Source organism: Ictidomys tridecemlineatus, chromosome 2, assembly GCF_052094955.1.
Source record: "Ictidomys tridecemlineatus isolate mIctTri1 chromosome 2, mIctTri1.hap1, whole genome shotgun sequence".
Taxonomy (NCBI): Eukaryota; Metazoa; Chordata; class Mammalia; order Rodentia; family Sciuridae; genus Ictidomys; species Ictidomys tridecemlineatus.
The window spans coordinates 12,606,109-12,619,947 of record NC_135478.1 but is presented as its reverse complement, the minus strand read 5'-3'; the positions used below and the strand labels follow the sequence as shown (position 1 = coordinate 12,619,947).

The window sequence follows — 13,839 nt, the reverse complement described above, 5'->3', positions numbered from 1 at the left end:
TACCACTTAAGCCACATCCCCAGCCCACAAATTACCTTAGATTTCTTCTAAAATTTTTGTGTTCATCGTCAATGTTCTGGTCTTCCCATTGTATTCCTAAAATTCAAACACAGAAAAATCATTATGAGTTGGACATGGTAGTGAATGCTTGTAGCCCCAGTTACTCAAGATGATGAGGTAGGAGAATCACATGAACTCAGGAGTTCAAGACCAGCCTGGGCAACATAAAATACCCCATCTCAAAAATCATCAATCAATCAAAAGGGAAAAAAAAGGAAAATAATTGTTATTACAATATTATAAAAACATTATAAAAATGTTGTTTATAATGTTGTCATTACAACATTATAAAAAAAATTATTAGTCTCTATTCATGATACTCTTTGACCATGCTTGACTTGTTCAGCAATATAATTTTTTTCTACATTCCAAATCACCAAAGAGCATTGATGAGCAAAAAATACTTGTTCTCTAATTGATTAAGTGAGGAAAAGACATCACCCTTACCTACAGAGGTCAGGTTCCTGAAGGTTTCTAGCATCACTTCTCTGTAAAGATCCTTTTGGGAATGATCCAGCAAAGCCCATTCCTCCAGGGTGAAGTTCACTGCTACATCCTCAAAGGTCATTAAGTCCTAAAACATCCCACATGTTTAATATAGGAAGGGTAAGACTCAACACTGTTGATCTACACTGAAATCATAATAGGTTTACATGATGCTGTGGACTCAAAATATTTATTCTATGACTTGGTAATCAGATTTACCCTTTATTCACTCTCACATCCTCCAACACAGCAATTGTGGTGATAGACTTGAACCATGCATAAAGCAATGGATGAACAGGAACACACCCCTCATTGATGAGTTTATGGAGTAAGATGTGCAGCTTGGATCACCCTTAATGTCTCTTTGAACCGAAGACCTACAGTCCCTGTCATAGCAAAGTGTTGGTGTACTGAAGGGCCTACCATTAGCAGTCCTGAGACTGCATATCCTTAGAACAGTCTCTTTCAATATTTGACCTTTTTATTTGTTCTAATTAGTCATATGACAGTAGAATGCATTTTGATACATCATACATACATTCTTCTGGTATTGACCTTTGATAGCATTCAGAATCTGGATTTTGGGAAAGACCCCACCAATCTAATAAAAGAATCATAACTTATTGGAATAAAAACCTGTATGCAGGGTAAAAATATATATATAAGAGGATGGGGAGGGAGAACAAGAAAAGAACAAGAACAAAAGAAAATGTGAACTAAACCATATTGATGAATTGCTGAAGTCTGAATTGAATGGACACAAGTTTGAGAGGTGAAAAGTAGAGGGGGCCCATTCTTAGGAAGTCCCCCTTCATTTATGAGTTCTACCTCCAGAAACATTACAGTTCTCATTGTGATGGTCAGATTAAAAACTGTTTCCTGCTTTGAGCAGGAAGAAAATAAAAGTAGTCATTTTGAAATATGCCCACAGAAATGTGTTCTTAAGTCCAGTCTTCAAAACAATTTCTCAAAGGCCTTATCAATGGGGATGTTACCAGAGCTTTATGTTACTAAGGCAGGCTACTTTATTAAAAAAAAAAAAAAGCAGCAGCTTCTTTTGGCTCAAAGTTATGAGAATACAAAGTAAAGAGCCTACATCTGGTGATGGCCTTCTTGCAAGCAGAGTCTTGAGACAGTGCAGAGCGTTATACAGCAAAAGACAAGATGTAGGTGTGTGTGTGTGTGTGTGTGTGTGTGTGTGTGTGTGTGTGTTTATGTTCTGGTTTATCTCCCTCTGGTGATGAAACCAAAAGAATTCAATCATGGAGGCTCCACTCTGATTACCTAATCACCTCCAAAAGGCTCTAACTCTAAATACTACAGTGAGGTTAAGTGTCTATCCTCTTAATTCCTAAGGGTAGGGGTTAAATTTCAACACATGAAGCCTTGAGGTGTTGAGAGCCACAGCCAAAGGGGCCCCAGCAAACTTCCAGCTGCCAGCAAGCTTCAGACTGCCCCAGCAACATCTAGCTGATTGGCTCCTCTGCGGTGATGTTCATTGGGCTGTTTCCCTGCCCTTCAGACTGCCAGCTGATGATTGGCTCACAGCTGCCCCAGCAACATCTAGCTGATTGGCTCCTCCACGGAGCTGCTCATTGGGTGACTTCTTTGGCTCTGCCCACGCAACCCAGCCAATCGGCCTCAAGAGGAGGAGGATTGTGGGAGGAAAAGGCTGGTGTGGGGGAGAGAGGCTTGTGGAAGCCGGTGGTGGCAGTTGGGCTCTGAGGGTTTTTCCCTGGAGCTGTTTTGTTTGGCGTTTGTAGTTCTAAAAATAAAGTTAGTTTCTTTTTGACAAGTGGCTCCTGATTTGTGCCAAGCCAGACTTCGGCATTTGGTGGCTCGCACGGGGAGCAACTGAGGGTAAGTAAACTGCTCGCCCCTGAGGGCAGGGCGAGAGGATGGGGAGCCATTCTAAGTCTCCTCTTTTGTTTTGCTTCGTTTTTGTTTTAACTTTCCTGTCCCTGGAGATGAGTAAGAGGGAAGAAAAACCACTCACATCTGAGGAAAAACTATTTGCGTTTGAGGAACAGATAGGGAGAAAGGACGGATACATATGTCAGGAGGATAGAAAGGCTGTTATAATGATTTTGTGTGGTTCCCTTTTTATTGGATTCTGTCTCGGTTTTGTTTGGCGTCATCTTGTTGGGTTGTATTATAGTAGAAATACGGGATCAGCAATTAGTAAAAAACAAACCGAAAGAGTGTTAAGTAAATTGTTAGAGGAAGGAAGCTTCCCAGTAAAACCAAGAGCAGTCAGGGCATACGTTGATGTAATACAAGAATATAGCCCATGGCTTTTTAAGGAGGGGTTGTTAGATATATCACAATGGAACCATCACGGTGAAGATTTAAAAAGAATAGAAAAGAACAACCCAGGGACTCTGCCAGTTGGCACATTGTCATTGTGGACGTTGGTATCTAGTTTGCTTAGTCCAAAGCCTTCAGTTCAGACAGAGGTAGAGGAAGAAGAAGACATATTGATTCAAGTAGAAGAGGAAGTCTCTCAAGTTAGTCAGACAGAGGAAAAGATTCAAGTAAAAGCTCGAGCTAGTCAGAAAGAGGAAAAGATTCAAGTAAAAGAGAAGGTCTTTCGAGATAGTGAGACAGAGGAAGGAAGTTTAGAGCAGAAAAATCTATCAGGGGAAAATTTAAAACAGGAGACTGCTAATAAGACCCTTTTATTAGAGAGCGTAAGTGTCCAACCAACAGCACCGCCTCTACAGGAGACTGCTACTAATAGCATTCTATCACCAGAGGGCATAAGTGTTCAACCAACAGCGCCACCTCTACAGGAGACTGCTACTAACAGCACTCTATCACCAGAGGGCATAAGTGTCCAATCAACAGCACCACCTCCATATGCTAAGAGACTCCCAACCCCCGCAGTTGATAGTTTGGATCCTGAGACAGGATCTCAAGTATGCCCTGTATTTGAGGTAGGAGGGCAGCGAACTTACCAGGGTTTAAATTTCAAATCAGTGAAGGAGCTAAAAGAGGCTGTAGCAACCTATGGTCCTCAAGCACCCTTCACTGTAAGCTTGGTCGAATCCATTACCAACTTAAGCATGACGCCAGCAGATTGGGCTAGTTTGTGTAAAGCTGTGCTAAATGGAGGACAATACCTGTTATGGAAGGTTGCCAATGAGGAATTTTGCAAGGAGACGGCTAGTCGAAATGCAGCAGCTGGTTATCCTCAGAGAAATCTAGATATGTTGTTAGGAAAGGGACCTTATGAGGATCGGCAGCAACAACTTGCATATGATCCTGGTGTATATTTACAAATTGCTGTAGATGCAGTTAGGGCATGGAAGTCTTTACAAGAACCTGGAGGTTTACAAGGTCAATTATCTAAGATAATACAAGGAGCTAATGAACCTTACGCTGAATTTGTAGATAGGCTTATTCAAACAGCTACCAGAGTTTTTGGGAATACAGAACAAGCAATGCCATTTATAAAACAACTGGCTTATGACCAAGCGAATCGTTGGTGTAGAGATATCATTAGACCATGGAAACATGAAGATTTAAACACATATATTAAATTATGTAGAGACATTAATGAACAAGGGCAAATTGTGGCAGCTGCAGTAAAACAAGCTTTAGATGCCAGAGACATTAATGAACAAGGGCAAATTGTGGCAGCTGCAGTAAAACAGGCTTTAGATGCCAGAGACATTAATGAACAAGGGCAAATTGTGGCAGCTGCAGTAAAACAGGTTTTAGATGCCAGAGACATTAATGAACAAGGGCAAATTGTGGCAGCTGCAGTAAAACAGGCTTTAGATGCCAGGCCAAGAACATGCTACAATTGTCAACAAACAGGACATTTTAAAAGGAATTGCCCCATAGGAGGAGGGTTTAACAAAACTAGGTATCAAACAAGTAGAATACCGGGTATTTGCCCACGATGCCGTAGAGGGAGACATTGGGCTAATGAATGCCGTTCTCAAACCACCATAGAGGGTACTCCATTATATTGGGCTAATGAATACCGTCCTCAAACCACCATAGAGGGTACTCCATTATCAAAAAACGAACAAGGACAAGGTGTTTATCCACAATATCGTGGACAAAGGCATCGGGCTCCGTTGCCAAAAAATGGACAGGGGGCCCCAATGCTCCGGGGCCCCAAACCACAAATATACGGAGCACTGGAGGAACCCAGCAACCCCAGCAACCCCATCAGGGTAGTGCCCAGCACATCAGATCCCTCATCAGACAAACCAGAGGGAGCGCAGGGTTGGACATCTGCGCCTCCACCAAATCAGTACTAACTCCAGAGATGGGAGTTCAAATCATTCCCACAGGGGTAAAAGGACCTCTTCCCAAAGGAACAGTAGGCTTATTATTGGGACGCAGCTCTTCTACTCTAAAAGGACTTTTGATAAGTCCTGGGGTAATTGATTCCAATTATGAAGGTGAAATAAAAATTATAGCCAGTTCTCCAAAGGGTATATCAGTAATTTCACCAGGAGATAGAATAGCACAGTTACTAATAATACCAAGCCTACATGATAAATTTTCCAGTCATGTTGTAGAAAGAGGTTCCAAGGGATTAGGCTCCACAGGTGTAGATTGGGCTATGCTTTCTTTAAATTTAGATTCTCGCCCCATGCTAAAACTAAATATTCAAGGACATGAATTTAATGGGCTACTGGATACAGGTGCAGATCTTAGCATCATCTCTCGTCAAGAATGGCCAAAACATTGGCCATTACAACAAGCCACTCAATCGCTTCGAGGCCTAGGAGTGGCGACTAATCCCGATAGAAGTGCAATGCTATTAGATTGGAAGGATCCTGAAGGATGTGAAGGAACTATACAGCCATATGTATTGGATCATCTTCCCGTAAATTTATGGGGACGAGATGTCTTAGATCAATTAGGTTTGACATTAACAAATAATATCAATCAAAATGCACCCACTATTATGGCTAGACAAGGTTTTAGGAAAGGAAAAAGATTAGAAAGACAAGAACAATGTATAGCAGCACCAATACAAATAGATCAAAGAACAGACAGACATGGGTTGGATTTTCACAAAGGGCCACTGAGACAATAAAAATTACATGGAAATCAGAAAGACCAGTATGGGTTCCTCAGTGGCCCTTGACTAAAGAAAAGACACAAGTAGCCCATGATCTGGTCAAACAACAATTAGCGGAAGGACATATACAACCTTCTGTATCTTCCCATAATACTCCCATTTTTGTCATCAAAAAGAAATCTGGTAAATGGAGACTACTGCAAGATTTAAGAGCCATTAACAATGAAATGGTCATTATGGGACCTGCTCAATCGGGGATTCCTCAATTGTCTGCTTTGCCAAAAACTTGGTATGTTTTAGTTATAGATATTAAAGATTGTTTTTTTTCAATTCCAATTCATCCTGAGGATAGTCCACGTTTTGCATTTACTATCCCTGCACTAAATCATGAAGGTCCTGATCAGAGATATGAATGGAAAGTACTCCCTCAAGGGATGGCTAACAGCCCAACTATGTGTCAAATTTATGTTAACAAAGTAATCCAGCCACTTAGAAATCAAAATCCTGAACTACAAATATTTCACTATATGGATGATGTGTTATTGGCACACAAAGCTAAAAACACATTGCTAGAATGTTATGCCACACTTACAAACTTATTAAAAAATTATAATCTAGAGATAGCAATAGATAAAGTGCAATTAAATTTTCCAATTAATTATTTAGGAGTTCTATTATCCTCAACCATGGTCCGTCCACCAAAAATTCAAATACGAGTAGATCAACTCAAATCACTTAATGACTTTCAAAAGTTATTAGGAGATATAAATTGGATAAGGCCTTATCTAGGTATTCCAACAGGAGAATTGGGACCTTTATTTGATATCCTAAAAGGTCCATCAGATCCAAATTCACCCCGAATGTTAACGCCTGAAGCAAGAAAGGCATTAAAAATCATTGAAACATATATGGAAAATATGCATTTGGATAGAATTGATATAAGTTTGCCTTTATTATTTATTGTACTACCAACAAAATATATTCCTACAGGAGTATTTTGGCAAGAAGGTCCATTATTATGGATACATTTATCTTATTCTCCTAACACTATTCTTACTAGGTATCCTGAGGCTGTAGGACAATTAATACTCAAAGGAATAAAAACAGCAAAGGCAGTGTTTGGAATTTCTCCCCATAAAATTATTACTCCATATACTATGAATCAAATTGATGAATTAGCTAATGAGTTAAATACTTGGGCAATAATAATGTGCAAATCTAATGTTTCATTTGATAACCACTTACCATCTAATCCTTTATTGTCTTTTTGGTCATTGCATCCTGTAATTTTTCCAAAAATGACAAGAAAAACACCTATCATGAATGCTCCAAATATATTCACTGATGGGTCAAATAATGGTACAGCAGCAATAGTTACACCTGATCAAACTTTTACATTTTTAGTACCCAAACAATCAGCTCAAAAGGTAGAGCTTAATGCAGTATTACAAACTTTTGTGATGTTTAAAGATTCTGTATTTAATTTATTTTCTGATAGCCAGTATATAGTTAATGCTATAGTATCCCTTGAAGATGCTGGTAGAATTTCCCCTTCTTCTACTGTTTTCTCTTTGTTTTCCACTATACAAAGTTTAATCTGGGACAGAAAAGATCCATTCTTTATAGGACATATCAGGGCACATACAGGATTGCCTGGAGCCCTTAGTTTGGGCAATGATTTAGCAGATAAAACTACACGTGACATACATATTTTCTCTATACTAGAAGAAGCTATAAATTTTCATGAAAGATTCCATGTCAATGCTAATACTTTACAAAAGCGTTTTAAAATAACTAAGGAACAAGCTAGACAAATAATAAAACAATGTCAAAATTGTGTGACCTTTTTACCACAAGTTAATCTTGGAGTCAATCCTAGAGGATTGATGCCTAACCATATTTGGCAGATGGACGTCACACACTTGCCAGAATTTGGAAAATTAAAATATTTGCATGTTACAGTTGATACTTCTTCTGGATTTTTGATGGGCTCCCTTCATGCCGGTGAAAAAACTAAAGATGTTATAGCTCATTGCTTACAAAATTTTGCCACTGTGGGCATTCCAAAACAGTTAAAAACAGATAATGCCCCTGGTTATACGTCTACTTCTTTTAAACAATTTTGCTCATCATTTGGCATTACTCATATAACAGGAATCCCATACAATCCACAGGGTCAAGGCATAGTTGAAAGAGCTCATCAAACTATTAAAATGTACTTATTAAAGCAAAAAGATGGAATTGGGAAGGGGTATATATTCCCCAAAGATAAACTTAAAATAACCCTTTTTACTCTAAACTTTTTAAATTTGGATTCATTAGGACTTAGTGCTGCAGAAAGGCATATGTGTCCAAAAAATGTACATAAGCCTAAGGTACTTTGGAAAGATATTCTAACAGGACAATGGAAAGGTCCTGACCCAGTAATTGTCTGGAATCGGGGGTCTGTTTGTGTGTTTCCACAGGAAGAACAGCAGCCGATTTGGATTCCAGAGAGATTAACCAAGGTTCTGACCCAGAACAGCAGCCGATTTGGATTTCAGAGAGATTAACTAAAATCCTGACCCAGTGATTGTCTGGAGTCGGGGGTCTGTTTTTGTGTTTCCACAGGGAGAACAGCAGCTGATTTGGATTCCAGAGAGATTAACTAAAGTGATTTCTACAGACCAAAAAGAAGATGATTTAGCTCAAATCCATAATAGCTGATATCCAAAACTCCAATTTGGCTATCCTTACATCTGCGACAGAACCAGGATGCTTTTTTCAATATCTATTTTATTATTGCCCTTTCCCATATCATGAAGTTCTATTTTATTTTTTTGAGCTCATACAGACCTAGGTTAATGTTTTGCTGATCAGTTCTATTTTTTTTTGACTATAGAGTTTTTAAACATTGCAATAGAGATTTTACCTGTAAAAAGTTATAAGGCCTTTACTATTATGTTATGTGTTGTATGTATTATATTATGTGTGCACACTTGTGTTTTGTGTTATATGTTTGAATGTACGTATGTCCAATGTATGTATTTCCATATATCATATATGATGAGCGCTCATGAAAAGATGGATCCAAATATTTTTTTTTTTTTATTCACGTGATTTAAATGGTTTAATTTAAATTGGGTAAATAACTGTTAAGAATTGTTTTAATATGTAAACAAAAAAGGAGGTTAACAGATCTGTTTGTTTACTCTCACCTTTCGTTTTCATTATATTTAATAATTCTCTTCACTATAATGTAAATTGTTAAGAAAATTGTTTTCTTTTAGTGCCTTCTGAAATGTTACCTAATTTTTTCTTTAGCCATTATTGCCAGAATTTCTATCTTCAGATGAAGATAATATAAATTGTTAAGAAAATTGTTTTCTTTTAGTGTCTTCTGGAATGTTACCTAATTTTTTCTTTAGCCATTATTGCCAGAATTTCTATCTTCATCCCAGTGCCGATGAAGATAATATAAATTGTTAAGAAAATTGTTTTCTTTTAGTGTCTTCTGGAATGTTACCTAATTTTTTCTTTAGTCATTATTGCCAGAATTCCTATCTTCATCCCTGTGCCGGTGAAGACAAAGATAAAACTAATCTACAGTTTCTGCAATAGCCATCACTGAACTGCTTACAGAACTTGCACTGAACTGCTTACAGAACTATGTGTCATTTGTATGCATTGTGAACTATCTGTTGGTGCAGCGACTTGTGGTAGTGTTGGGGTATTTTTGCTGATGATATCATCGGTGGTACAATTTTCCCAAAAGGAGCCGTCAATTGACTTGGTATATCTTCCTCCCTTCTGCTTGTCATGATCATTCAGCTAAAATTTGGGGGTCAACAGAGGTGAGGCAAAGAACCTCACCCCCCCCCCCCCCGCTGAGACCTCTCCACAGGTGTGGCTGTACTGGACCGGTAGTCAATGACGGGTAAGATCCAATTACAATGGTACCAACCTAAGACAGGAGGCTGACGCCCTGAGGTCAGCTCATCCGAAGACGGGTAAGGACCATATGTATTGGACAACCTAAGGCAGGCACGGTCCATAAGCCACATGCTTGTTGTTTAAACAGAGAGGGGGAGATGTTGAGAGCCACAGCCAAAGGGGCCCCAGCAAACTTCCAGCTGCCAGCAAGCTTCAGACTGCCCCAGCAACATCTAGCTGATTGGCTCCTCTGCGGTGATGTTCATTGGGCTGTTTCCCTGCCCTTCAGACTGCCAGCTGATGATTGGCTCACAGCTGCCCCAGCAACATCTAGCTGATTGGCTCCTCCACGGAGCTGCTCATTGGGTGACTTCTTTGGCTCTGCCCACGCAACCCAGCCAATCGGCCTCAAGAGGAGGAGGATTGTGGGAGGAAAAGGCTGGTGTGGGGGAGAGAGGCTTGTGGAAGCCGGTGGTGGCAGTTGGGCTCTGAGGGTTTTTCCCTGGAGCTGTTTTGTTTGGCGTTTGTAGTTCTAAAAATAAAGTTAGTTTCTTTTTGACAAGTGGCTCCTGATTTGTGCCAAGCCAGACTTCGGCATTGAGGGACACTCGAACTACATCCAAATCACAGCAAGAGCCAAACCTCTGGGGAAGCATACCATCCAGCTCCACCCCTCTGGAACCTTCCTGCTCAACTAAGGCATAAGGATGAAGAGTACTTAGGGAAGTCACAACCCAGGAACACAGGCATCCTAAAAAATGAGGTCAAAACACATCCATGCAATGTTCTGCCTTCCCCTACAGTTTACCATGACATGAGTGGGGCTCCTGTATAACAACAGTAGAATAAAACTGACAGAACTGCATGCTTCACACCTTATTTAAGAAGTCTCAGGGGCACACCAACAAATAGGGTAACCTGAATGGAGCGTAAAAATGTCTAGAAACACACCACTCTACTGAGACTGGGTCATGAAAAAATACAAAATATGTGCAGACCTACAACTAATAAGGAGGCTGATAAAGTAATCAACCTCAACCTTATCCCCAACAAATGAAAGTCTGGAACCAAACAGTTTCACTGGAAAATCTACCAAACATTTAAGGAAGAATAATCCCCAATCCTACTCAAACTCATCCAAAAACACTGAAGGGTAACATTTCCAAATTTATCCTACAAGACCAAAATTAGGCTAACAACAGCAACAACAACAAAACTACGGTCAACTGTCCCTTATGAATGAATATTGGTGTTGAAATCCTCAAATTCTTATTCAATGGTAGAGTAATCAAAACAATCTGGTGACGGCATGAAAACAGAGATCTAGAGCAATAGAATGTGACAGAGAGCCTAGAAAGATACCCACGTATCTTTTTTTTAAATGGTAAATGACTTTAAAAAAATGTTTTTATGAGTGCACTATAGTTCAACATAACAGTGGGGATTATTTTGTTTTTTCAGTGTCTCTCAGTACCAAGGGCTCTGCATTGTCACACACCAGCAAGGCAGATTCCTAGGAATAAACAACTGGGCCTTCCTGACTTCCATTTGCAGACTCAACATTGGCCTTAACATGAAGTCACTGGGCACGGAACTCCTCCTTGACCAACACTATTCACTTACTTTTAAGGGAGAAAATACCCAGTGTTTGAGGAATCTATTAAAATCACTTAGGCTTTGTTTATATATATAGGAGGTAAAGAATTCTAAGGCACTTATCCATCATAGCTCAACTGCAAAAGCACAAGTGTCTATCCCTTTAGATAATTACAATGTAACTTAATTATCATTTCCATGCAACAAATTAGCTAGCATTAATTATATTTGAATATTTCTGGATGTTGCCTCTTAAGTCTAAGTACCAGAAAAGAGAACAGTGTTCACTGTTCACTGTCCCAAGCTCCTCACCCAGGAATGGAGACAAACTCAAGTTTCGGTGAGTCTTTGTCATCCACTAATCTACCTACCATACCTTCTGGTGGAAATGTCTTTATTTCTCTGCAGCCACTGTGGAACAGTGATTTTCCCCATGTCTCTGAGATTCTCATCCCCAGCAGCATTCTCAAGGCTAAGTCCTATTATCCCATTTGAAGTCAACCAAAAGATAAGACCAGATCTGGGAAATGTACTACACACAATATGGAGAAGAACAAAGGTTAATAAAAAATTTTAAAGGAAAGGATAAGGCTAGATATTTAATTTTTTCTGAAATCACCTCTTTCTTGCTTCTTTGAATATATTTTGTCTTACCTCTCAAGTTCCACTGAAAAACTGAGGCTCAAAGAAGTAAATCTTTCCTAAATGACAAGGCTAGGGAGTGCAGTGCTGGTGTTCAATCAATCCATCCTACCACACAGGACATTTCCCCTCACCTTCCATCCTGCTAACTGACATGCTCAATATCCACCCTCCAAGGGAATCAGACTTCCCTGCTGTGTGCCCAAAGTGAATTTTCCCTTTCAGGAAAAGAAAGGAAATGGCACCATCTTATTGGGGTGGGTTTTCCTAGTCCTTTGGGATAGTTTTATCCCTTCACAAGGAATCCAGGGGCAGGAATCATTTCTATCTTGTCCCCACAGCACCAACATCTGATAAGTGGGCTAACCAATATGTTTTTAAGAAAAAAAAGACCTGGTTAGGGGGAAAAAAAATCTTACTATCTCAAAGGCTTAGCCACTTAAATGAGGGTATATCAAGAGATTCCTCCCTGCCATGGGCATCTATCTGCTCCGTTATGAGATATCAACAAGCAGGACCTTTAAGAGGTGAGTAAGCCCTACCCTCATGAATGGATTAATGCATCCATGGATTAATGGATTAATGGGTTATTTTAAACTTAGCCAGTTTGGCTAAGTCTCTCTGGCACTTCCTTTCTCTGGACATGTGATGCCCTGTGCCTATTCCAGCTCTGCCAGCAAACAACCAGATGGCACCTCTCAACTCTGGACTAGAACCATGAACTAAAAATAAGCTTTTCTTTATAAATTACCCAGACTGTGGTGTTGAGTTATGAGCAACTAAAAATGGACTGAGAAACCTAGGAAGAGTTATGCTGAGAAGACAGGGTCGTGCATTTGAGGCCTTGCTTCCAGATATTAGAAAATTCAGGGGGAATCAGATCCTCTCTGGGGAGAAAAGAGGGAGGGGGACCCCACATACCACAGCTCCTCTGCAGGAGCCCTACACACACCACACACACACACACACTCAAGATCCTCCCAGGGGAGACAGGCACGGGGACCTCACACTCCACAGCTCCTCTGCAGGACACACACACACACACACACACACCAGATCCCAGGGGAGACAGGCACGCGGACCCCACATACCACAGCTCCTCTGCAGGAGCCCTACATACATGCACGCGCACACACACACACACACACACACACACACACACACCCCACGCCTCCCGCCGCCACCGTCTGGGCAGACGCGGGGCTGCGCGGCGAGCTGTCCAGAGAGGGTCCCGGCTGCCGGCCCAGCCCCCACGGGCGGAGGGACCGAGAGCCCAGCGGCGCCAGCCGCGGTCGGCCTCCCGAGCAGAGGCGGAGAACACGGGTCCCCGCTGCGGGTTCCGCGGGTCCAGCCGGCCCCTCCTTCCCCCTCCGTCTCCCACACTCACCATTTCTCTGCTTCCGAGGTCTCGCGGCGTCCTGCCGGCTGCTCCTGAGGTCAGCGGAGGTCACAGCGCAACAAAGGCTGAGCCGCTAGGCGCCTCTCCCGGGAGCGGCGGCCAGACCCCTACTGCGGCTGCGCATAAACGATCCCCAAGGTTCGGGCCGTCTCCCCAGCCTCCTGCCGGCGCTCCTGATTGGACAGTTCGTACAGCCCCGCCCCAGAGGCCCTGATTGACTAGTGATCCAGGACCCGCCCCGAACCCTCAAGAGACAGCGACCCTTACGTGTCTGAGTGGAGCCCAAGTGACAGATTCCAGCCACAGCCCTTGCTAGCCCAGGTGGCCTTCTGGGGCACCAGCCTGGCCTCACCCCGGGATAAGCAGAACTCGTCCCTCCTTTCCAGAGCTGGCGCCGGCTTCTTACTGTACTCAGTGGGTCTTTCCTGCTTCTCGTCCTGGAAATGGGGTCACAAGCATTGAATAAATAACTTTCCTTTTCAAACAGTCTGACTAGACCCTCCTTGAAGTCACTTGAGGCTCTCTCAATCCCTCTATTTAAAGTTATCGATTTGAAACTTTCTTGGAGAATAGACTGTGGGTATCTTGGGTGAGTACCCTGTCCATTTTATTTGCTTCTGTTCTTTCTAACCAGGTCACACCATCTGCTCACACAGAATACACACAGAGCACACGCAGAATATTACAGCAGTCCTCC

At 41.5% G+C, this 13,839-nt stretch overlaps 1 protein-coding gene across 1 annotated transcript; it reads right to left on the bottom strand.

Annotated features, from left to right (window-relative positions):
* Positions 1-31: 31 nt before the first annotated feature.
* Positions 32-13,278, bottom strand: LOC101976653 (zinc finger protein 763). The gene is made up of 3 exons (XM_078037720.1): positions 13,131-13,278; positions 508-634; positions 32-96 (listed from the first exon to the last, which is right to left on the bottom strand). The coding sequence occupies exons 1-3, from the start codon at positions 13,131-13,133 to the stop codon at positions 32-34; spliced, it is 195 nt and encodes a 64-aa protein (XP_077893846.1). The 5' UTR covers positions 13,134-13,278.
* Between the last annotated feature and the right edge of the window lie 561 nt (positions 13,279-13,839).

What these genes read in the sequence shown, in the direction of transcription:
- LOC101976653 (XM_078037720.1), bottom strand. An exon ending in CAGGAACCTGACCTCTGTAG is followed by an intron (nt 97 to 507) that starts GTAAGGGTGATG and finishes TTTGAATTTTAG; the next exon opens with GAATACAATGGGAAGACCAG.